The sequence below is a fragment of the Balaenoptera acutorostrata genome, chromosome 1 (assembly GCF_949987535.1).
Source record: "Balaenoptera acutorostrata chromosome 1, mBalAcu1.1, whole genome shotgun sequence".
NCBI lineage: Eukaryota > Metazoa > Chordata > Mammalia > Artiodactyla > Balaenopteridae > Balaenoptera > Balaenoptera acutorostrata.
The window spans coordinates 20,680,158-20,705,309 of record NC_080064.1 but is presented as its reverse complement, the minus strand read 5'-3'; the positions used below and the strand labels follow the sequence as shown (position 1 = coordinate 20,705,309).

General features: G+C 40.2%; 1 protein-coding gene and 2 long non-coding RNA genes across 4 annotated transcripts in view; 2 read left to right on the top strand and 1 right to left on the bottom strand.

Moving 5' to 3' along the window:
* LOC103003769 (uncharacterized) overlaps positions 1 to 20,001 on the top strand; it is a 24,942-nt gene extending 4,941 nt beyond the window's left edge. The window contains exon 3 of the long non-coding RNA XR_450668.2: positions 19,926 to 20,001. This is a non-coding gene — a long non-coding RNA (uncharacterized LOC103003769). The remainder of the gene's footprint in view (positions 1 to 19,925) is intronic.
* On the bottom strand, positions 14,205 to 25,152 carry PDIK1L (PDLIM1 interacting kinase 1 like). 2 transcript variants are annotated; one of them, XM_007178672.2, is made up of 3 exons: positions 24,740 to 25,152; positions 21,966 to 22,267; positions 14,205 to 17,953 (listed from the first exon to the last, which is right to left on the bottom strand). In XM_007178672.2, exons 1-3 carry the CDS (start codon positions 24,993 to 24,995, stop codon positions 17,213 to 17,215), a joined length of 1,299 nt encoding a protein of 432 aa, XP_007178734.1. In that variant the 5' UTR covers positions 24,996 to 25,152; the 3' UTR covers positions 14,205 to 17,212. The 2 variants fall into 2 exon arrangements, with proteins under 2 accessions (XP_007178734.1, XP_007178735.1); XM_007178673.2 differs by lacking the exon at positions 24,740 to 25,152 and adding an exon at positions 24,245 to 24,335 and having other exon boundaries at positions 14,206 to 17,953.
* The window catches only part of LOC103003115 (uncharacterized), a 30,298-nt gene continuing 29,113 nt past the window's right edge, over positions 23,968 to 25,152 (top strand). Inside the window, exon 1 of the long non-coding RNA XR_450667.2 lies at positions 23,968 to 24,249. This is a non-coding gene — a long non-coding RNA (uncharacterized LOC103003115). The remainder of the gene's footprint in view (positions 24,250 to 25,152) is intronic.

Sequence of the window (25,152 nt, the reverse complement as noted above, 5' to 3'; positions counted from 1 at the left end):
CCTGCATTGTAAATTTCTTTTTTTTTTTTAACATCTTTATTGGAGTATAATTGCTTTACAATGATGTGTTAGTTTCTGCTTTATAACGAAGTGAATCAGCTATAGGTATACATATATCCCCATATCCCCTCCCTCTTGCGTCTCCCTCCCACCCTCCCTATCCCACCTCTCTAGGTGGTCACAAAGCACTGAGCTGATCTGCCTGTGCTACGCGGCTGCTTCCCACTAGCTATCTATTTTCTATTTGGTAGTGTATATATGTCCATGCCACTCTCTCACTTCATCCCAGCTTACCCTTCCCCCTCCCTGTGTCCGCAAGTCCATTCTCTACATCTGTTTATTCCTGTCCTGCCCCTAGGTTCTCCATAACCATTTTTTTTTTTTTAGATTCCATATATATGTGTTAGCATACGGTATTTGTTTTTCTCTTTCTGACTTACTTCACTCTGTATGACAGACTCTAGGTCCATCCACCTCACTACAAATAACTCAATTTCGTTTCTTTTTATGGCTGAGTAATATTCCATTGTATGTATGTGCCACATCTTCTTTATCCATTCATCTGTGGATGGACACTTAGGTTGCTTCCATGACCTGGCTATCGTAAATAGAGCTGCAATGAACATTGTGGTACATGACTCTTTTTGAATTATGGTTTTCTCAGGGTATATGCCCAGTAGTGGGATTGCTGGGTCATATGGTAGTTCTATTTTTAGTTTGTTAAGGAACCTCCATACTGTTCTCCATAGTGGCTGTATCAATTTACATTCCCACCAGCAGTGCAAGAGGGTTCCCTCTTCTCCACACCCTCTCCAGCATTTATTGTTTGTAGATTTTTTGATGATGGCCATTCTGACTCGTGTGAGGTGATACCTCATTGTAATTTTGATTTGCATTTCTCTAATGATTAGCGATGCTGAGCATTCTTTCATGTGTTTGTTGGCAATCTGTATATCTTCTTCAGAGAAATGTCTATTTAGGTCTGCTGCCCATTTTTGGATTGGGTTGTTTGTTCTTTTGATATTGAGCTGCATGAGCTGCTTGTAAATTTTGGAGATTAATCCTTTGTCAGTTGCTTCATTTGCAAATACTTTCTCCCATTCTGAGGGTTGTCTTTTCGTCTTGTTTATGGTTTCCTTTGCTGTGCAAAAGCTTTTAAGTTTCATTAGGTCCCATTTGTTTATTTTTGTTTTTATATCCATTTCTCTAGGAGGTGGGTCAAAAAGGATCTTGCTGTGATTTATGTCATAGAGTGTTCTGCCTATGTTTTCCTCTAAGAGTTTTATAGTGTCTGGCCTTACATTTAGGTCTTTAATCCATTTTGAGTTTATTTTTGTGTATGGTGTTAGGGAGTGTTCTAATTTCATTCTTTTACATGTAGCTGTCCAGTTTTCCCAGCACCACTTATTGAAGAGGCTGTCTTTTCTCCATTGTATATTCTTGCCTCCTTTATCAAAAATAAGGTGACCGTATGTGCATGGATTTATCTCTGGGCTTTCTATCCTGTTCCATTGATCTATATTTCTGTTTTTGTGCCAGTACCATACTGTCTTGATTACTGTAGCTTTGTAGTATTGTCTGAAGTCAGGGAGCCTGGTTCCTCCAGCTCCATTTTTCTTTCTCAAGATTGCTTTGGCTATTCGGGGTCTTTTGTGTTTCCATACAAATGGTAAAATTTTTTGTTCTACTTCTGTGAAAAATGCCAGTGGTAGTTTGATAGGGATTGCATTGAATCTGTAGATTGCTTTGGGTAGTATAGTCATTTTCACAATGTTGATTCTTCCAATCCAAGAACATGGTATATCTCTCCATCTGTTTGTATCATCTTTGATTTCTTTCATCAATGTCTTATAGTTTTCTGCATACAGGTCTTTTGTCTCCTTAGGTAGGTTTATTCCTAGGTATTTTATTCTTTTTGTTGCAATGGTAAATGGGAGTGTTTCCTTAATTTCTCTTTCAGATTTTTCATTAGTGTATAGGAATGCAAGAGATTTCTGTGCATTAATTTTGTACTACTTTACCAAATTCATTGTTTAGCTCTAGTAGTTTTCTGGTAGAGTCTTTAGGATTCTCAATGTCTAATATCATGTCATCTGCAAACCTGCATTGTAATTTAACTTCTTTCTCTGCCTAAGCCTCATTCCTGCTCCTTTTCTTCATAGGTGTTTTTCCGCAATAAACACCTTGCACCCCAAATTCTGTCTCAGTGCCTGTTTGCAGAGAACCCAGCCATGACACCAGCAGTGTATTACCCTTGGGACATACTCTTGTTCCAGCCCCCAGGAACAGTTCAGCCTCTCTCCAGCTTCCCTTCAGAGATCCCCAGGCCATCTGAAGGGGGCTTCTGAGCAGCTCCTCCCAAACATCTCTTTCTACTTTATTAGAAATTTGGACACCCTTTCCCACTTCCTCCCTTCAACGTTTGTTCTACAAACAAATATTAAGCACCCACTAGTTCCAGAGCCTTGATAATGTTTCAGTGCCTTCAGGTGAGAACTGAGAATAAATCTTTGTGCCATAAAGACCCTAGATCCTGAGTCATCTGCTCCCCTTTGGCTTCCTGAGGTTCCAACCATAGTCAGAGAGGCTGCCCTTGCCATCCTCTGGTCTAAAAGAGATTGGTCATCAGGAGGTGGGAGCCCAGGCTGTCTTCTTTACTGATGTACTGTGGGATCTACGGTCAATCACTTACCCTTTAGAGACTGCCCCTAGCAAGGCTCTGAGATGAGGTGAGCTCTTGGCACTGTAAGGCACAGGCCACAATGAAAATTTTGCTTCCAAATTACCCCACCCTACCATACATCGTATATAGGAAGCAAGTCTGTGGAACTGAGGGGATGTAGAGGTGCCGACTAGGGAGTGCTTTACCTAAGGACACCCAGAAAGTGCAAGTCTGTGTTTGAGCAAGGTCTTCCAGGCTCATCCACCAGAGGGCAGCCTTCACCCCTCTAGCTTTCCTGATCTGCCTTCACCTGCGGGCTCTCTTCCCAGCTCCAGTAGCCCAAGGGTCTCCACACCATGGCTGGCATAATGTGCCCTCCCTGGACACCCTTAGTGCTGCGCTCCACCAGGTGACCACTCTGATGGTTATTTACCTTGACACTTGGTGCTTTGTAATACCAGTTAACTGGTAAAAGCAATGATCCTTCATTTATGTTTTTCCCCATAGTTTATGAAATATCTTCACAAACATACTCTTCTGGTTTGCAAAGCAACTTGGAAAAATAATTTATTATGGCCACTTTTAGAAGCGGTAACTGAGGCTCACAGGTTGAGTGGCTCGACCAAAGTCACATAGTAAGTTACTGCTGCTGCTGTGCTAACATCTAGTGAGCACTCGCTGTGTGACAAGGATGAGGTTAAGGGTTGATTTATTTAATTCTAAAGTAATTAAGACAGTGAAGTAGGGATAGACAAACAGATGACTGGAACATATAGAGCTTATTAACTGTACAGTTTAAATCTCCCATGTCCTTACTGAATTTTTGTTTACTTGACCTATCAATTACCGTTACAAATTTAACAATTTGTGTTAAAATATTCCACTGTGGGTTGGTGGATTTGTCCATTTCTCTCTGTAATATTTCGAGGCTAAGGTATTAGTGCATACCACCATAGAAATGTACCTTCTCTCTGTGGTGAATTGAACTTTATCATCGTGTAGTGACCCTCTTTATCTCTAGTGATGCTTTTTGCCTTACTATAGTTATTTTGTCCTCTTTATTTTTATTTGTTTATTTTTTGCCTAGTATTTCTTTGTCCAAACTTTGTCATTCTGTGTTCTTATGTTTTAGATCTGTCTTTTGTAAACTGAACATTGCTGGATTCTGTTTTATTTGGTCTGACATCCTTTATTTTTGAATTGGAGAATTTAGCTCATCCACTGAGATTGATATATTTTTATTTATTTATCTCATCTTGTAATGTGTATTATATTTGTTGTACTTTCCCTCTCTCTTTTTTTTAAAAACATTTTTTTTTGGATTGATCTCCCCATTCCTCACTTCTGTTTGTTTGGAGGTTGTAGGCTCTTGTAATGGTTACCTCAGGAATTCTAACCTAATATCTACTGAGTTTTCTATTTCAATTAACATATTTTTGCATTTTCAGAAATTGTATTTGGTTCTTTTTCCAAATGTAATAGTTCCCACATAGTATCAAGTTTCTCTTTTATTTCTTTAAATACATTAAACAAATTTATTTTATATTGTGTGTCTGGTAATTCCAATATCTTTGAAGGTCTGTTTCACCATCTCTCAGTTCTACTTGTTCTCCCTTATGGTGCCTTGTTACCTTGTGTGTTTGGTGACTTTTTTTTTTTTTTTACCGTGAGCTGCTCATATTGCCTAGAAATTTGTGAGAATTGAGGACTGTGTTGAAATTGAGTTCCTTCAGAGACAATGTGCATTTATTGCTGTCAATAATGTGCTGGTACCATCAGCCCACACCACTTTAAATTCTCTGTTTGAGGATTTTAGGATTATATAAGTAATGTGATTTGACTTCAGATTTTATGAGGAAACTGACTTGTAAATTATGAATTTTTTTTTAAATTAATTAATTAATTTATTTATTTTTGGCTGTGTTGGGTCTTTGTTTCTGTGCGCAGGCTTTCTCTAGTTGCGGCGAGCGGGGGCTGCTCTTCATCGCAGTGCTCAGGCTTCTCATTGTCGTGGCCTCTCTTGTTGTGGAGCACAGGCTCTACACGCGCAGGCTCAGTAGTTGTGGCACGCAGGCTCAGTAGTTGTGTCTCACAGGCTTAGTTGCTCCGCGGCATGTGGGATCTTCCCAGACCAGGGCTCGAACCCATGTCCTCTGCATTGGCAGGCAGATTCTTAACCACTGCACCACCAGGGAAGCCCTAAATTATGAATTCTTTTTTTTTAAATTAATTTATTTATCTTTGGCTGCACTGGGTCTTCGTTTTGGTGTGCAGGCTTCTCATTGGCGGTGGTTTCTCTTGTTGCGGAGCATGGGCTCTAGGCACGCCAGCTTCAGTAGTTGGGGCACACGGGCTTAGTTGCTCCGTGGTATGTGGGATCTTCCCAGACCAGGGCTCGAACCCGTGTCCCTGCATTGGCAGGCAGATTCTTAAGTACTGTGCCACCAGGGAAGTCCAATTACGAATTCTTAAAGGAGAATTTTATTTTCCCCTCTTCCCCGGGCCAGAGTTGATATAGGAAATTTTCATATCTCCTCTTTTCTGAGTGTGAGGGTTTATTTGACATTGGCTCTTGCATTGTACTTATAATCCTTTGGGATATCCTATTAGAGTTCTATCTGGGAGGGGCCCTGGGATTTATCTCCTGTCTCCCATATATCATTTGCAGACACGAAAGGAGGACATTACGGTCTCCAGGCCTTGACAGGCATCCTGTGAGGGTTAAGGACAATTTGGGCATTTACTTTCCCCTCTCCACAGTTCCTGGTTTCACTTCATTTGGGGGCTTTGCATATCAGCAACATCGTAAAAAATAATTTTTAAAAAGCCTCTCTCTGCAATATTTTAATTTTTTTTATCAGGAGGGTTACTCCGGTACCCAATTCACTGTATTGTCGGGAAAAAATGTTAAAATGAAATGTTTCATTATAACTCACATTTATTTGTTTTATGACATTTTAGAGTTTTTTATACATTTAATGTTATGAGTTTCATATAGTATGACTTGTATATATTATGATTTATAATGATAATAAATCATTTAATTTGCACAGCTAACCTAGAGAGGTAGATATTATTATCCCTATTTTACAGATGAAGAAACATAGGCACTGAGTTTTACCCAAGGTTACACCAACTCTAGGGCTGAACAGGGACTTGGTATAACCATTGGTATTCACCCTCTAAAGGTTAAGAACTTTTGCTAAGAACCTTTGGAAGACATGGACCTCTTTAAGAATCCAATGAAAGCTCTAGACTCTCTCCCCAGAAATGTGTACGTTGATACAAATACACTAAAATTTCAGGGGGGTCAAGATTCTCCAAGATCCATCCATGGATTCTACATTAAGAACCCCTGCATGTTACAGTGCAGTGAGGTGGAACAGAAAGGCATTAGTTTTTTAGCTCTGATCACAAGTTCATATTCTTCTGCCCGTCTTCAAAGACCCTTCATAATTTGATCTCATTATATTCATCCAACATTTTTTTCCTGACATACATTCCCAGCAGTGGTCCATCTCAGCATCTCCATGATTTCTACTCAATTCTGGGCTTCCTCTGTTTGTACAGGTGCAGAGTAGTGATTTAGATCATGGGCTCTCAGGTCAAGATAGACTGGGTCTGAACTAACTGTATTCATCAGTTAGTTGATCGGCATCAGGTCCTGAACTGTGGACCTTGGGCAGGTGATCTACCCTCTTTGTGTCTCTGTTTCTTTACCTGTAAAATGGTAAAGAATAGTACTTATGTTGCAGGGTTGCGGGGATCATATGAGTCAATGCATGTGAAGCACTTAAAGCAGTGCCTGGCACATTATAACTGCTTGATACATTTTTAGGGGTTATTACTATTCTTTCTTATATAGTGTGTCACTATTAGTTTCCTACATCTCATCTGTAAACTGAGAGAGGATTTCTGTAAATAAAATAGTTTTTTAAAGTATCTAACAAAGTGCCCAGCACACAGTAGGGCTAATTTCCTCAAGAGGCAATTTTCCTTTTGCCATTTCAAGGGGGCAATAGAGCTTTCTGTCCTGGAGCCTGGAGGCCTATAGCTTCACTTGTCCCAGTAGGGAGACAAGTGCTTTGCTTTTTTTTTTTTTTTTTTTGGAATATTTATTTATTTGGTTGAGCCAGGTCTTAGTTGTGGTAGATGGGCTCCTTAGTTGTGGCATGCGAACTCTTAGTTGCGGCATGCATGTGGGATCTAGTTCCCTGGCCAGGGATTGAACCCGGCCCCCCTGCATTGGGAGCTCAGAGTCTTACCCACTGCGCCACCAGGGAAGTCCCCAGGTGCTTTGCTTTTCAAGTCTCAAGGGCAATGAAATGGCTCAAAGTGTTGAAAGACAGGGAGGTGAGCAACCTTAAAGAATAATTCTTCTCCACAGCCCACTGTAGCCCACACGTACTGACATTCCTTTGGGCAGGACTGGAAGTACCAAGTGTCCTCCTCCAGCCACTGGTATTGATATGATTAGAGCGGAGGGCCTGAGGGCCCACCAGATCTCTCATCAGCTTCAGGAATCCTGTCTGCTAAAATGGAAAAGGCAGGGCCTAAGTCAAGCCTCTGGAGCAGGCTGGTTAGTTTGTGAGCCAGCTGGAAAAGGACCAGAGCCCCTGCAGATACAAGTAGTTGTATTCTGACACACAGACCTACATAAGAATGGCTGCCTCTTAGGAGACAACCAGGCGACTCCAGGCTGCATTTGGCTAGTCTCTGACTCAGTTTTCCAAACCCTTTGGTGTTCATTCTTTTCCTTTTAATATCCACCCCATTTACCCTGCACCCAGAGTTCTCCTTATGTGACTAGAATAGTGGTTCTTAGTCTTTTGGACCTCTTTAAGAATCTGCTAAAATTTATGGAACATCTCCATGGAAAAATGCATGTATACATAAGATTTTGCTTACAATTCTAGGGAGTCTGCTGACAATCCTGGAGTCCTCTGTTGGATTCCTGCTTAAGAAGCCCTCCCCTAGAGCAAAATACCTGATAATCATTTATCTCTTCTGTTTCTCAGAAACATAGTTAAGTTCTAACATGAGGTAGAAGGAACCTGAGGGTGAAGACAGGGGTGGGGTGCTGAAATGGGGCCTGTGCTGCTGGTTGGTAGAAGGTAAGTGAATCTGAAAGACTATGCTTTGACCTTATCTACCTATCCCAAAGTCTGACCAATGCTCTTTCAGTTGCAACATTTAATCCTATTTTCACATTAGGCTCACTAATATTTTAAAAATATTAGTGTGAGGGCTCTACCTACTGAAATTCTCACTTAATTAATATGAGATGGACCCTAGGCATCAGTTTTTTAAAAATTTAAACGACTTTATTGATGCAAAATAAAATACATTTAAGTATATACATTTAAGTATATAGTTTGGCAAATTCTGATATATAAATGAAACCCACAAACATACCCATTATCCCCCAAAGTTTCCTCCTTATGCACCTCTGTGGTCCATGCTCCTACCACCTACCCCACTTCATCCCCAGGCAACCACTGAGCTGCTTTCTATTATATTTGTTCTAGATTTTATTAACGTGAAATGTAGCCATACAGTATGTACTTTTGGGGGAGGGGGGCTGGCTGCTTTTACAATATCATTAAAGATGCATTTGTTCCTTTTTATTGCTGAATAGTTATAAGGGAGTTTGGGCATACTGCACAGACTGAGGGCATACTCCCCATAGGACTGACCTCACCAAAAGCAACTTCTGAGATTCCCAGGGTCACCCTCACTTCCCAGGTGCTAACTACAAATTCAGGAGTTCCCAGAACCACCCCTAGGTTCAATAATTTGCTGGAAGGACACACAGAACTCAGAAAAGTGTTATACTTCGACTGCAGTTTTATTATAGCAAAAGGATACACATGAGAACCAGACCCACTAGAACTGCAAGCAAAGGCAGAGATACACAAGGGCATAGTCTGGGAAGGTTCCAAAAGCGAAGCTTCTATCATCCTCAACATGTTACTCTCCCGGTGTTAAAATGTGACAATACTCATAGAGTACTGCCAACCAGAGAAGCTCATCTGAGCCTTTGGGCCCCAGAGTTTGAATGGGGCTCTGTCACACAGTGCCTGAATGGCTGACCTTTAGTCTCCAGCCCCTCCCAGAGGTTCAGTTCAATTCCTTCAGTCTCCAGTTCCTCTGGAGGTTGGAACTGACGTGATGTGTTCCAAAGCCTTCAGTGTAAATCACATAGTTAAATCTACCATGTTGCTATTTGTCTCATCTGTTCTTTGTTCCCTTTACCTCTTTTTCTGCCTTCTTTTGCAGTGAGTAGTTTTGATGATTCCATTTTACCTCCTTTATTGGCTTATTAGCTATATCTCTTTGGTTTTTTGTTTTGTTTTGCTTTTGGTAATTGTTTTAAGGTTTATAGTATATACCTTTAACTTATTACAGTCTATTTCAAATAATATTATACCACTTCACATATAGTTTAAGAACATAATGACAGTGTACTTCCTTTACCCCTCTCCTGGCCTTTGTGTCATTGTTGTCCTACATTTAATTCTACATATATTATAAATCCCACAATACATTGTTGTTATTTTTCCTCTTTTAAAGAGATTTTTAATGAAAAGTATTTTATATTTTCACACATATTTACCATTTCTGTTGCTCTTCATTCCTTTGTATAGGCCCAGATCCATCTGCTATCATTTCCTTCTCCCTGAAAGCCTTCTTTTATTTATTTTATTTTTTTATTTTTTAATATTTATTCATTTTTATTTGGTTGCACCAAGTCTTAGTTGCAGCAGGCAGGCTCCTTAGTTGCAGCTCACAGGCTTCTTAGTTGCAGCATGCGGGCTCCTTAGCTGTGGCATGTGGGATTTAGTTCCCTGACCAGGGATTGAACCCGGGTCCCCTGCATTGGGAGCACGGAGTCTTAACCACTGTGCCACCAGGGAAGTCCCTGAAAGCCTTCTTTTAATATTTCTTATAGTGTTGGTCTACTGGTGATGAGTTCTTCCAGCTTCCGTACTTTGGAAAAAAGTCTTTTTTTTAACCTTCATTTTTTGAAAGGTATTTTTTTTCTGGGTGTAAAATCCTAGATTTTTTTTTCTCTAAGTATTTAGAAGATGTCATCCCACTGTCTTCTGGTCTGCATTATTTCCAACAAATTTGTCATCAAATTGTTTTTTTCTTCTGTATGTAAGGTATGTTTTTCCTCTGGCTCCATTTAAGATTTTCTTTTACCATTGATTTTAAGTAATTGATATATCTTGGTATAGTTTTCTTGTTCTTGGGCTTATTGAGATTCCTGGATCTCTGAGTTTCTAATTTTCATCAAATTTAGGAAAAAATTTTGACCATTATTACTTCAAATATTTTCTCCAACTCTTGTCTCTTCTTCTGGGACCCTAGTTATACATGGGCCACTTGATGTCTCACAGCTCACTAATGCTGTGCTCTTTTTTTTTAAAAATTAATTAATTTATTTATTTATGGCTGTGTTGGGTCTTCGTTTCTGTGCGAGGGCTTTCTCTAGTTGCGGCAAGTGGGGACCACTCTTCATCGCGGTGCGCGGGCCTCTCATTATCGCGGTCTCTCTTGTTGCGGAGCACAGGCTCCAGACGGGCAGGCTCAGTAATTGTGGCTCACGGGCCTAGTTGCTCCACGGCATGTGGGATCTTCCCAGACCGGGGCTCGAACCCGTGTCCCCTGCATTGGCAGGCAGATTCTCAACCACTGTGCCACCAGGGAAGCCCTGTGCTCATTTTTTTTTTCTTTCAGTCTTCTTTTCTCTCTGTTTCATTTTGTATAGCTTATATTGAATTGCCTTCAAGGTTGCTAATCTTCTGTAGTGTCTAATTTCTGTGTATTTTTCACCTCAGTAATTATATTTTTCATTTCTCAAATTTCATTTTGGAATATATATATTCCATACCTTCTCTCCTTACCATGCTCATGCTTCCCTCTGCCTTCAAATATACATATGAAGTATATTTAACATCTTTGTATACTACTTTATCTGTGTTATTTCTGAGGTCTGTTTCCACTGGTTGTTCTCTTCAACGTGGGTTGTTATCTTCCTGCTTTCTTTGCATGCCTAATACTTTTAAATTGTACGGCAGACATTGTGAATTTTACATTATTGAGGACTGGAAGTTTTTGTACTCCTTTAAGTAATTTTGAGCTTTGTCCTGGCACATGAAGTTTCTTAGGGAAAAAAATGTATTCTTTCAAGACTTACTTTTAAGCTTTGTTAGACAGATCCAGAATACCCTTTAGCCTAGGACTAATTTGGCCTCACTCCTGATGGATGTACTTCTGTGATGTATTAGGAGATCTCTCCATTCTGGCTGGTGGGAACAGCAATTATCCTTGATCCTGTGTGAGCTGGGAGGGTTGTTCTGCCTGATCCTTTCAGACAGTCTTTCCTGCTCTCAGGTAGTTTCCTCACAAGCATATACTCATCAGTGCTCAGCCAATGTCTTGAAAAAGCTCTCCGCAAATGTCTGGAGTTCTCTCTTTGTTCAGCTCTCTCTCTCCTGTGAATTCTAGTTGACCTGGCCTCCCTGAACTCTGAATGCTGTCTCCTCAACTCAGCGAGATTGCTGGACTTGGTTTAGATGCTCCTCCCCTGTATGGCAGCCTGAGGATTCTCTACAGGAAGCAAGCTGGGGCAATCACAGTGCTCCTCACTTGATTTCCTTCTCCCAGGGATCACTGTCCTGCACTGCCAGTTGTCCAATGGCTGACGTTTTAGCTGTATAAGGCAGGCAGAGAAATCTAGGCCCTGTCACTCCCTAATGGCAAGAAGCAGAAGTTACTAGTCTGGTTTTTTTTCAATCTCCCTAGGTTAAAATTCTAATGTATGGCCGGAGTTGGGAACCACTGTAGTCTAATTCTATTCTTGTTATTGGAGTTTTAGCCACAATTGCCATGCTTTTCTCTGGCCCCCTTGCAGCCGTGCTTCTACTGTCACCTCTCAAATCATGCAGGTTAACTCACATTCTACTTGCCTTATATGCAAAGCTAGGAGAAATGGCATGACATTCTAGGATTTCGTACTATGAGTACCCTCCAAATTTCTAGGCATGGTTCTCTATGTCTGAGAGACAGAAATCATGTTATCATCAAAGAGAGGAAAGAAAACTGGGCTAAGGAGATTGTTAAGAACTATACCTGTGAAGGGTATAAGGCAAAGAGTCAGGCAGGACAGGACATTATAGTCATGGAATATAAGATATTTTTCAAATATTGTAAAAATATAAGCTAAATTAAATAAAAAACAAACAAACAAAACTTGCTCTCTATCAGGGGTGTAAATTAGCAGTAAAAGCAGCTCAGAGTCATTCCGAGTCCTCCAAAGAGAATGGGAAGCAATCATTTGTTGATTGTGCCGTGCCTTTCTACATGCAGCATCTCATTTCATCTTTGCAATTCTCTGAGTCAGGTATTATCTCTATTTTATACATGTGGGAAGCTATAGATTTGAGAGGTTAGGGAATTCATGCAAGTCACATAGCTAGTAACAGAAAGGTAGTGTCTGATTTCCAAGTCTGTGTCCTTTCCCTCTCTGTCTCTGACAACAGCTGGCACAATAGTTTCCAGCCCCAATGCATATTTGTTTAAATAACATTTTTACTTTAGTATAAATCACTAGAGAAAAGTGTAAAACTTATAAGTCCAGCTTGATGAATTTTCACAAAGTAAACACACCCCATCTAACCAGCACTCAGGTCAAGAAACAAAGTGGTACAAGTACCCTAGAAGTCTCCTCACATATGGCCCACTTTCAGCCCAGGAGCTATAGCACAGAGGTACTCAGTCGAGCCTATAGCTCAGGGTCCCTTAACTTGGGGTCAATGTGGGCATCTATAAATCTCCTGAAATTATAGGCAAACATTTTCCCGAGGAGAGGATGTAGAGCCTTCATCAGATTCTCCCCAAAGGGACAAGAATAAAAGCTACAACTGAAGACTGGTTCATGGGGAATCTACTCATTCATTCAACGTATCATCAAAATCAGAACACAGTAACAGCAATGGCTACCAGTTGAGAATTTAATGTGCCAGGCACTTTATGTGTATTATCTCTGACTCTGACAAAAACCCTGAAATGTAAATATTATCACCTCCATTTTACACATATGGGAACTGAGGCTCAGAATGAAGTGACTTGCCCAGGGCCACACATTAATTATGTAGGTATTTGTGAAAGCTAGTATTCAATATGAGACCTGCTACCTGCCTGTGCTTCTGCAGCGAGACCACAATGCCTTCGGTAACATTATGTTGCCTAACCTCTGCTCAGAACAAGCCAAGCTTGAAATACCAGGGCTGAACTGGAAATGAAAGAGTGAAGTCCCAAGCTCAGGCAATTTTTTTTTTTTTAAAAAACAATTCCCTTCTAACCAATAACAACTTCAAAAGGGAAAGTGCTGCCTTTAAAAGAGGCACTTGATCCATAAAAAAAAAAAAAAAAAGAGGCACTTGCCCTCAAGAGGTGTGGCTTCCAAGAGGTGTGGCTGGTAGGTTTCTCAAGTGGGAGTTATTATCTAATCAGAACCAACTGTCTATCATTACACTGCACTTTGAGAGGACATCTATGATTGGTCGACCAAGAGAGCAACATTTGAATTTAAAGAAAAGACCAGAACAACCTAGGGTCATTACTTCAGTGAGAAAGATAAAGCTTTGTCAGAGTAAACTCCAACTGGAGTCAGAGATTAGGCACTAAAACCCTGTGTTAAGGTAAAACCTTTACCTCATTAACTGGTGTTAAGTTGCTATTAATTTCTTCATCAAGAAATCAGCCCCTATTTTAAGTAAAACTCACTGAAAAGATATGTAAAAACTATGTGAAAACGCTTTGTAAACTGCAAAGGAAAAGGCTAGTAAATACAAGTATTTATAGCTTCAAGATTCAAAAACAAAACAAAACAAAACCCTCTAAATATAAAGCAAAATTTACCTGTCTGCAAAGGCTGTACCAGGAGGTGGCAGAGTCAGAAGCAGCCACAATTCTGACACCTACTTTCCTACTCATCATTAGATCACATGTAGAGTTAAAGTTTTCTGTCTCTCATTTTCCCTCTGCTATTCCATTGGACCACTAAGTACACTGCATCCTCAGTACTTTGTTTATTCTGGAGAAGACATACATAATAAAACCTATAAAAGAAGAGAAAAAATTGGCTCAGATGACTTTTTTATAGAAAAGAAACCATGGTCTCAAGTTAAAGACTGAAAAATTGCATCCTCTTAGTACTTTTACTACACTTCATTCCGAGTCTGGGATGCATCCTCAGCTTAATGAGATAGAAAGAAAAATGAAAGAAAATCATTTATTTCAGGCAATACAAGTTCTTCTAATACAGCAAGCATTAAAATTTTAGAGAACTTGAAATGCTGAAACTCCTATAATTCAATCATCTTTTCCTCAGCAATAGCTTCTATTATAGTTTTCATTTAATAGATAAGGCTGAAAAAGACATTGTTTCAAATTTTATATGCTCTATTTTATGTCTATGAAGTAAAGCATTACAGAACTACTCACAGAGCCACCAAAGCAGCAATGTAGCATTTCCAGGTTTTTTTTTGTTGAAATTCACTTTATTAAAAAAAAAAAGTCATGAACAATAAATTACAATTATTTCCCCCTTTTATAAATTCTTCATAAAATATATTTGACAATTTTAAAAGAAAATTTCAAAAGTTACTTTCATTTTTGAAGTGCTGATGACTTATTTTTTGACCATTTTGTCATGCTGGTGAATTATCTGTAGCTGCTACAATAGTTTGATTGATAAACATTTTACAGTTAAAAACAACAACATCAAAGAGGAAAAAACAGACCAGCAGAAAGAACTATTCAGTGTGCTATTTATCTGACACTTAACATTTACTTCATCATAATGACAAAGTATCCCTTAGCACCAAAAATCTACAGGAACCCCATCTTTCTAAGTGACAACTAGTGCAAAATAACATTCTAGGAACTAACTGTACAACCCCATTCTTTTAACTGGCCACAGCTGCCTATAAGCTTATTTGAAATATTTGGTCTTTTTTCGATTAAGACAAATTTCATAAAACACTATAAACCATGGCAAGAGACTCTATGAGGAATAATTGTTTATTGAGTACCTATTATGCGCAAGGCACTGTGCACAAATTCTTGCTTTCATTTTTCCCCTAGCAATATCCAGGAATTTCCCAGCTTCACTAATCATCTTTTATTTCTTACTCCTGGCTGGAAAAGGCTCATGGCTATATACCATTTTTTTTAATTGTTACGTTATCAACTGATCTTTAGTGCTGAGCACACAGTAGGTACTTAATAAATACCTCCTGACTGAAAGAACAAGTAAAGACAAAGAATTTACTATAATTTTTCTTGGTATCATGGGTTATTTTAGAATACAAGGACTTGAGAAAATTTCAGAAGAAACTTCCTGATCACCTTACATCCTTACTGAAAGAAATAATTCCACTTCATAGGTAACATAGAATATTTTTCAAAATAAATTATAATTGTTAACTATTTTAAATGAGACGGGTCCAAAACCATGACATGTAGATATCTGAAGAGCAAATGAAGCATTGGCATACCATCACCTAAGTCATCATGAATCTCTTGCTGAAGTGCCATGTTATTGATTAGACATTATAATGTATTTTTACTTCCAGTAACTCAATCCCCTTGGCCAGATCTGTGTTATACTAATTTGGCTATCCAGAGGGTTAATTATCATGAAGTTCCAGTGTATTTCCACCTCTAATTTCCAAAAGAATTCTTATATTTATTAGCTTGAGAGTAATGTTAAAAGTATATGACTTTTATCACTTAAAAGGTTTTATTTTTAATAAAACCTTTCAGTTTAAAATTCAAACTTCATACCAAGTAATGCATAGTTCAGAAATTTTATGTACTCCAATTTTTTGTGCTTTTTCACCTTTTATAGTCCCCCGAACACATTTTAAATAAGGAAAAAATTACGATAGGAATATTCCAAAAGTTGTGGAAGTTCAAAAAACTGAGGAGACTGAATTATCAATGATTTCAATATTCTAATACCTTTTTAAATTTTTTTTTAAACTTTTGACCAAAGATTCTAGTGCTTTATAAAGATTAATCTATATACAATGGTCTTAAAGTATTAACAACCTTAAAGGTTGTTAATGTTCTGTTTTAGGAAAACTTTCTTCCCTTACATTTGAACTATCTGCATTTACAGGAAAAAAAATTGGAGACAACCATATGGGGTTAAAATCAAACTGACTTCAAGAAGAATAATGGTTGGTTCTTGACACAGACCATACCAAGTGATTGTATAAAACTGATAACCTCTCTATTTGAAAGATATAACTTATGCCACAGTATTTTACCCATTTGCCGAACTGTGTATCATTTCCCACTTTAGAAAAAGGTGATCAACATTGAATACAACCATATCACTACCATTACTGTGTCAAATTAGACAAGAGAAAACAGCATTAGTGCCAAAATGAAAGAAATTCCAGTGATTAAACGAGAGACCATATTAGGGCAGGCAACGTGAGGGTACAGCTCATTTGGTTTCTTCGACTTGATGCTGAGGCTTAGACAAAGTCTTGAAATAAAAAATTAATATATCAATTACTATAGTTCATATACAGCAAAGTTTTCAGATACAGAAGAATCCTGTGTTCAGATCTGTATCAGATTGCAGATGCTCAAGTGCAGACATGTCCCAATGCAGTGGTTTAATTAGTTAATTGAATGCGTGGTTATCTAAAGAAGGTATGACTGAATCATCAATGTCCTTGCCAACCTGTACCACATGATCGCATGGCTAATTCAACTCCTGCAGCTTTAGGGCGCTGGAGAGCTCAAACATACTTCAGCAGCTTTGGATCACTTAATTTCACTTACGTTTAATCAGATAATTTTAGACTCTCTAAAATGATGCCTTAAAAAAAAAAAGCTGTATAATATTATAAAAATAAAAAACTTAGAATGGTTTCATTAGAGGGAGGGACAGGGTAGGAGATGAGGGAAGGTTCTTTTATTTTTCATCACTGATTTCACCAGCAAATCTCAAAAACCCAAACCTACATCAAATAATTTAAACAGAAGTGGCATTTTTTTCATATGGAATGCAAAATGCACACATTCACATACTTACATATACATAAATATATACATTTATGTTTCCTTTACAAAGCTTCAAAGGTTGCATTACCAGCATGCAAACCTCTTCTTCCATGGAAATTCCTAATACTGACAAGGAATGTCTAAAATACTTAGAGACATATTTCCAGAAAACTGGACTTTCTTCTTTTCTTGGCTCTTAGAAAATTTTCCTGCCAAACTTCTACCAATGATCATTTAAAAAAATTTACACTCACATTGGTAATACATACTTAAAACATATTAACAAAATGGCCAGCTTGGACTTAAGAAAAATGAGGAAAAAAAATCCCACAATAAAATCTAAACCCTTAAAAGGTGGAGTTTAGCTTTTTATATTCTTTTTCAGCCACATTATGTTGCATCACTGTTAAAACAGAAGCAGCATATTATCCAAGATATTTGCAAATAATATATGTGTCACGTTTCCCAGCTGCTATCTTTAAATGCAATTTGTACTAATCTGAGTTCTAGTTCAAAAGCATCTGGACGATCCTGAGGGTTTGCAGCCAGCATTTCCTTAATCAGTTGTTTCATTCGCCCATTCATAGACTTTTTCTTCACAGGAATGAGAAGTTCCATTTTGGGATTTTCCAGAAGTGCCTCCCCAACAGGCACAATCTCAGTTCCTTGTTTTACATAACTCCCCAAGAGTTCCTTCTTTGTCTCTGTGTCTATGAATGTGATCCTTTCCAGCATTGCCCAGATGATAATCCCCAGAGCAAAGATGTCAGCTTTTGCTGTGTAATGTCCCTCCCACACTTCAGGAGCCATGTAGAAATCTGTTCCACACGCTGTGGAAAGGAAACACTTGTTTACACTGACAGGTTCTTCTGGATTCTGCCCAAATGCGGAACAAACTTTACTTAGACCAAAATCAGCCACTTTCAGTGTGGGTTCCAAGTCACTGGTATCCAACCGGCTTTGAGAAATCAGGATGTTATCAGGCTTTAGATCTCGATGGATGATCTGGTTTTTATGCAAGAAAGCCAGGGCACTGCTCAGCTGAAGCATGAAGCTGGTGTTAGTCTTACGATTGGGTTTCCTGGACAACAGATACTCATTCATATCTCCTCCGTCACAAAAGTCCATCACAAACCACAAGTAATAGGCGCTTCTGGGATCAAAGGCAATTTCTCCCTTTAGTGAAGTCTCTACAAGCTATAAGAAATAAAAAAAGATTACAATCATCTGCACAGTTTATACAATTCAGCTATAGAGAAAGAGTTACTGATTAAGTTAGTCTCCAATGTTAAGTGGAAATTCCATGAATATTTTATTTGGTCAGTGCTTTCATATGTGCATTTTATTTTAAACTTTAGTACTTCAAACTGTCACTTTGTCCCTAACAAATACACACCAAATCTCCAAGTCAAGAGGTAAAAACTTATTTAAAAATAGCTTTATTCTGAAAAGTATCCAACTGGCTATACATTTTCTACATGTGTCAATGGAGATGAACTCTAACCGTCTAGTTAATAGCTTCCTGAAAAGATCAAAGTTTCAGCAGGTAGATTTGCCAGCTGGGGAATAAACATCAAATTAGGAAATTCTATTCCATGAAACTGCCTGAAATCTACTTATTGCGTATTGCACTTACACTATCAACATAATCTGTGAAACTGAGAGAAAATTATGAAGGAACAACCAGTTGTTACAGAAATAAAGTGCTCCTGTAGTCACTGATAAAACTAAAGACATCATTACTTCATAAACTTCTACAAGCAGAATGCAAATATGTTGGCTATCTCTAACAATAGATGGCTTCTAAAAACCAATTTATAAAAATCATACATGCATTTTGATATAAAAATTCAAATCTGAGTTTGTATATTTGTTTGATACAAGGTGAAAATCTAGAATAAACCACTGTTTTACTTATATCATTATCTAATTATAACTCTCCTACTACCTGAAATTCAAGATTAATTACTTCACTGAACATGAACTATCATTCTAAAATACAGCGCTTTGAAAGCATTTGTCCTATGGTGTCCTTTTCAGGCCCATGGGTTGAATAGAAACTCAGTAGGGAAGGTGAGGAGTTGCTGAAGATTGAGTGAACCGCTAATTTTATGTTTAAATCTACTAGTATTTCCTTTTGTCTTTTTGGTGGGCAGAGGCAAAGAACGCCTCTCCATGCCATCTCCCCCAATGGCAAACAGCCATAATTGCAATGGTCTGCAGATGTCTTCTTTGCATACATTTTCCTTGTTCCATGTGTTTGCCACTGAGACAGAAAATGAAAGAACAGAAAGGTCCAGATCATACAATTATTTACCAGGTGCACTGTTACTAAATATGCTGAGATTAAAGATGAGCACCATCACTCTTCCTTCATTTCTTCTCTTCTTCTGTCTTCATTCTCAAAAGCAAACTTCCTAAATAGCTTTGAGCAATGCAGACTTCCAGAATTCAAATAATGGTTTAGAGTAAAGCCAGATAGTAGATATTTTAGGCTTGACAAACCACATAAGGTCTCTGTTCCATATTCTTCTTCCTTTTCTTTCTTTCTTCTTCTTTTTTTTAAAACAACTCTTAAAAAATGTAAAAACTATTTTTAGTATCCAGGCCATACAAAAACAGGCTGAGGGCTATAGTCTGACGGTCCCTGGTTGAGAGCTACAGAAATACAGATCCCAGTCTGCTTACTGTCACGTGTAGAGGATGTTAGCCATTGGTTCTCTTGCCTGAAGTCCTTTAACAGCTTCCCTGTTCTCTTAGGATATAGTCTAAGCTCTTTAACATGGGCTATGGGATCCTGTGTGCTCTGACCCTGGCTGATCTTTCTAGCCTCATCTAAAACAACTCTCCCTGTATACTGCAGTCTTAGTATTTTCTTTCAATTTTTAGAACGCTTCATGCTTTTTGCTTCTAGACATTTGTATGTACAGTTATTTCTGCCTGGGAAGTTTTCTCAGTCACTCACCTGGCTAACTCCTATTCACCCTGCAAGTTTCAGTTGAAACAGTTCTTAATTCCTGAACCCCAGGATTATGTCAGGTTCCCTACTCTATGTGCCTATATCATCTTGTACTTTTCATTCATGACACTCATCACAAGTATACATATTGGCCACTAAGTTCCTATGCATAAGATGTATCCTCTGTTATTTGTTTTACATTTCTTCTAGGTGAGGTTTTCAGCTATCAGGAACTGACTGAATGATTCCAAATGAGAACAAGGAAGATATCTAGAAAAACATGGAGAAAAAAAAATTTATGTACAGAATGGTAAGACCATGTATAGAGACTCTGTGGTCCCACTATAGATTTGTTTGTCTTTACTACATGTAAATATTGGTTGTCTTTACTAGTGTAAATTTAGAGTAGGCACTTGCTAATGCGTTGATGAATGTCTGGTTAATGAAATAAATCCATAGAAAAGACAATTTTAATAGAGCTGCTTATTACTGAATACCTCCTATGTGCCAAGTATTGTATCTACATCACCTCTAATTTTGACAACTCCCATGGAAGGTAGACATTATTATTCCTTACATATGAAGATACAGTTGCTGGGAAAAGGTGGGTTACATATCCAAGGTCATACAGCTATCAAAAAGTGCCACAAGTCAAACACAGGTCTATTAGGCTTTAAAAAGATGAAATAAATTACTAAACAAGAAGGTACTTTAGACTAAAAAAAAAAATCACTGAATCAAGTCTGGAAGTACTTTACATCTTAAAGCCTTGAAAGATTAGCTGGTTAATGCCTAGTTACTATAACAGTTGCTTGATCTAGACTCAAGGATACCATCAGTACTTGCAAAAACATCATATGTTTAAATGTCTTTGCACTTGTAGTCTGATTACGCACTTTAGTCTCCAAAATTCAATGCTAAGTCCAGTAAGGTTCTATCCACTTTTAGGAGGGAATGTGGTAAGAATGTTTCTGATATTTTCTATCATTGCAACATACATAATAAGCACTTTTAGAAAAAAATACAATAAAACAAACAGAGGCTAAACAGTTGTGTTTTATATCCCTTATCTTAAGAGAGAAAACTTCAGGGCATAGCATGCTAAACTTGCAGTATAAATTAGGTTCTTAAGACTGATATTTGTTTACCATACAATGAAACTTGCAAGTTTCTAATTACACAGAATAATGCGTTTGTTTTCTTTGTTGCTCCTAGTCCAAAAGCTTTTGTTGTTTTAAAACAGACTTTTGTACCCTGATGGTAAATTCTGAATTTAGACACACTCATGGCAAGTTGTTTCCTATTCCAGGAATAACTGGACTTAAGAAATTTTGCTCTGGCCTTTAACTAGCTATGTCTTAAGTATCTTTTCTCTTCATCAAGTGTAGAGCTACTAGAGATTTTGACCTATGGCAGAAGGCAATCTTAAAAAAAAAAAAAAAAAAAGATTTTGTTTTCCTATATTAATGCTTTCCCCAGGTCTACAGAAGAGTAATTTGGAGGCAAAACAGTAATCTAGAGGTTAAAAGAGCACAAGTTTTAGCTGCTGGATACTCCTACGTTTAGCTCCCAATTCTGCCACTTACTATGTGATTCTGGATAAATTCATTATCTATTCTAAGCCTCAGTTTCTTCATTTGTAATGATGGTAATAATAGTACTTTCCTCATAGAATTGCTCTGAGCACAGAGCATGGAATGAGTAGGAACCCAAATGTTAGCTATCAGCACTGTTAATAACATTCAGGCGCTACGCCATATACTCCATGAAAATTCAATGGAATTGCATGGTTAAGACATTAAATAACCTTCTAAAACAGCAGAGGCTTATGTTCAAGCCAGTGATATATAAAGAAATGCCCAATTACCTATGGGTACTACTACTGGTTGTACAGTTTTTCCTTCTCTTCTGTATTTAGTTCCAAAAAAAAACTGATTTCAAATAAGTGAACTAATTAGAATCTAGTCTCGATCACTTCTCTAGTTCCTATGTTGCCCCATTCCTATGCAGATTGGCAAGTATCATGGCATAACAGGTGGCATATGTTATTTTTAGGTATTTGCATCACAGGTTTAAATAAAACCTTGTTTTAAAGCAAACGTCTACTCAGTTCTTGGTAGACCCTTATCTACTCCTAACTATATAAACACCTGCATTTAAAAGTAGAAGTTTGTCTGACTCTTTCATTCCTCTTATTGCTGACCAATGCTACTTTCAAATCATTTCTATTTCCCATTCAACCACACATACCTGTAAATAAAGGGAAGAATTAGAGCCGTGGGACATCTTTTGCACCATCCCATCCTTCTGTAGGATACATTCCTCCAAGTGAATCACATTTGGATGTTGGCTCTTGATACTGCTTAGTGCCCAGAACTCACGCAGGGCTAGTTCAACATTTTCAGGTGCATGGCATCGAATTTTCTTCACTGCCACCCGTGCAGAGGTCTTTCTGATGACTGCTTCATATACAACACCGTAACTACCTCGGCCTACCTCCCGTATTAGATCGTACTTTGGCTGGCTACTCACCATCTTCAAGGTCAAGGTTTCTGGAAAAATCAACAAAGTGCTCTGTTGAAATTAAGTCTGCCTACTGGCTTGCATTTCTTCTTATGCACGATTTAGTTGTCATCTGTCTCACTGTTTGCAGTGCTTGAACGATATTTGCTATACATTAGGCAAATCTAAATATCTTAATAATACTAAACCAGGTAACACTAATGTAGTACTTACCATGTATCAGGAACTGTTCCAAGCAGTTTATAATATTAAGTTCATTTAATCCTCACAACAGCATTATGAGGTAGATACTATTATGATCACTTTATAGATGAGGAAACTAAAGCACAGAGTTTAAGCAACATGCCCAAGGTCAAACAGCTAGTAACTGGTGGACCTGAGATTTGAAACCAGGCCATCTGGCTCTGACAGCCTTCGTTTTAACCACTACACTATACTGCCTCTTACATGTACTGCTTCAAAACATCACTGCTAAAAATAAACCAAAAAATTCAGTATTTATTTACTGATTGTGAAAAAACAAACAGAACTCCAGCTTCTCCTGAAAACTGACACACACACATAAAAGGTCATAAAAATGGCAAAACCAAAAACCAACCCTCACAGTTAGAAATACAAAAACCTGGCTTATGCTTAGGGACTGAAAGTGAACAAGATCACATATAGAAGTGAAAATGTGCAGTTGTTTTTATTATTTAAAAGTAAATGGTCAAATTGTATATGTTCTTATTTTAATTTTGTTTGTTATTTCCTTATTTCTTGCAAAATAAATGAAAATACAGTTTGTGGAGAAAAATGTTTCTTTAAAGATTAAGTTACTTAGAATACGGTTAAATTTTGTTGTTGTTTTAGCAATAGTTATTTAGATCTAGGTCATTTTTGCCAATGAAAACTGTCCTGCATATTAAGGGGTTCTCTGAGGGAGTTCTTTGGAATTCAATGTGATAAATCATTTAAAGGCAGGAGCAAAGGCCCTACACGGAAACGCTCACGTGTTGAATCAAGAAAGTCTAGTGTGCCTCCCCATTCCGAAGAATGTCAAGATTCTGAAGAGCTTCAGGAACAAATTCTCATTTGTACAACGCCAGCATGGGCAAGAAAAGTAACCTGAGATTGAACAATTTTTATATTGTACAGTTTAGGGGAACAAAAAGCTACCGACCCTAGAGCCTGTGAAATTGGGACCGGCTACTTTAAGTCCATAGGATAGATTTAATAAAGAAAATGAAAGCTTCTGAGATTGCTTCTTAGTCCCACTTCCTCTTAACTGGACACCCACTCTTCAAATTCCTGCAGTATTTCCTAGGGTCTGATTTCCTGCCACAGAATCCTCTGCACCAGCTACACAGTGGACATTCCTGTTCTCCGTGGATCGCCAACTCCTATCCATCTCAAAGTGGCTCGTGCCTTTGAAGCTGTCCCATATCCCCATACGAGAGAGCCCCTGAATAAGGGGGAGGGAGGGTGTTTATGCAATCCTTGAGATCCTGGGTCAAAACACAGCACGGTGATGCATCCCGCGCGAACCTCGGGGACTTGGGACGTCATCCCCCGGGCCCCCGCGCCTGCCGGGCGCACCCAGCGCTCGGTCTCGGGCCGGCCAGGCCGTACACCTGCTGGCGCCCGGGAAGGGCCAGTCCTAGGCAGAGGTGTTGCCCGACGCGGCGGCTCAGGGCCCCGCTCATTGGCCAAGAATCAGGCCCTCCCCCTCCCCGGCTACTTCCAGATGAAACCCGGAGGGGATCCTGCCGGGGCCCTTCACCCCGAGGAGCCAGTCCTGCAGCTGCCCGACTCCTCGGGGCCAGCGACTGAGGCCTGGGGCCTGGGGAGGCGGCCACGGGCAGAAGAGGAGGCCGCTGCTGGGGCCGGAGGCCTGAGGCGCGCGGGGCCTTCCCCGGGATGCCTCCGCTGACAGCTCTGTGACAGGCCTCCTGGGGCGGGAGGCACGTGCAGGGCCCTCGGCTCTGCAGCAAAGCCTCTCTGCCACGCCGAGGGGCCAGATTTACCTCAGGTTAGCCGCCGCCGCTTCTCCCTCTCACGGGCTGTGCAGGCCGCCATTATCAGGCAACTCGCGCCTCCGCCGCCGCGGCCTCCAGTCAGAGGCCAGCGCGCGCCCCCGTGGTGCGCGCGGACACACCCCCTTACGCCGCGAGACCCCGCCCCCCTCCGGCTCTCCGTAGCGTGAGCGGGACACCAAGCGCCGGTCCTACTGGGCGCGTGCCCGGCGCTCCGCTGGCCTGCTCTCGGCTCCCGTGGCTTTCCCGAGCCGGGAGTCGCGGAAGGGGTGCGCGCTCCGGGACGCACCACTCGTGCCCCTCCCCGCAGGGGTGGCTGGGATCGGGGAAGCCCACTCCACGCCCAGGGCTTGGTCGCCTTCCAGCCGCAGCGGGCGTCCACGGCCCGCGGCCCCGGAGTGGTCCCCCGCAGCAGGTCCGGGCCGGGGGCGGTGCGCGCGCCTGGTGCGCCTCCCCTCCCCCGCTCCGCCCCCATTTCCGACTTACCGAGCTGCGAGCAGGTGTGCGGGGTCGCTGGGGTGGAACGCCTGGTGCATCTTCCTCCGCGCGGGCCTGGGATGCCTGCGGTAAGCGGGCCTCTTTCGCGGACCCGCGTGGAGGCGCAGCCCGAGCTGGGAGGCCTGGCGCCCGCCCCGCCTGGAGGGAGGCTGCACCTTTTGTCAGAGTCACTGAGCCATGTTTGCAGGCGGTGCAGTTGCCGAGGAGGCAGCGGCGGCGGCGGCGCGGGGCTGGGTGCGATCATCTAGGAAGACGCCGTCCCCTGCCCCGCTGGCGCGGTGGTATCTCCCTTAAAGAAGCCGGCGCCTCGTTGTTCCGGGGCTCGGCAGCCGCGAGTCGGAGGCGCCCTGCCCCCGGCGGGGAGGAAGGGGCCGCGGCGCCGGAGCTTGGCTCCTGCAGCG

What these genes read in the sequence shown, in the direction of transcription:
- PDIK1L (XM_007178672.2), bottom strand. Translation starts at nt 24,995, where the DNA reads ATGATCGCACCCAGCCCCGCGCCGCCGCCGCCGCTGCCTCCTCGGCAA. An exon ending in GCACACCTGCTCGCAGCTCG is followed by an intron (nt 22,268 to 24,739) that starts GTAAGTCGGAAA and finishes TGATTTTTCCAG; the next exon opens with AAACCTTGACCTTGAAGATG. An exon ending in ATTCTTCCCTTTATTTACAG is followed by an intron (nt 17,954 to 21,965) that starts GTATGTGTGGTT and finishes TATTTCTTATAG; the next exon opens with CTTGTAGAGACTTCACTAAA.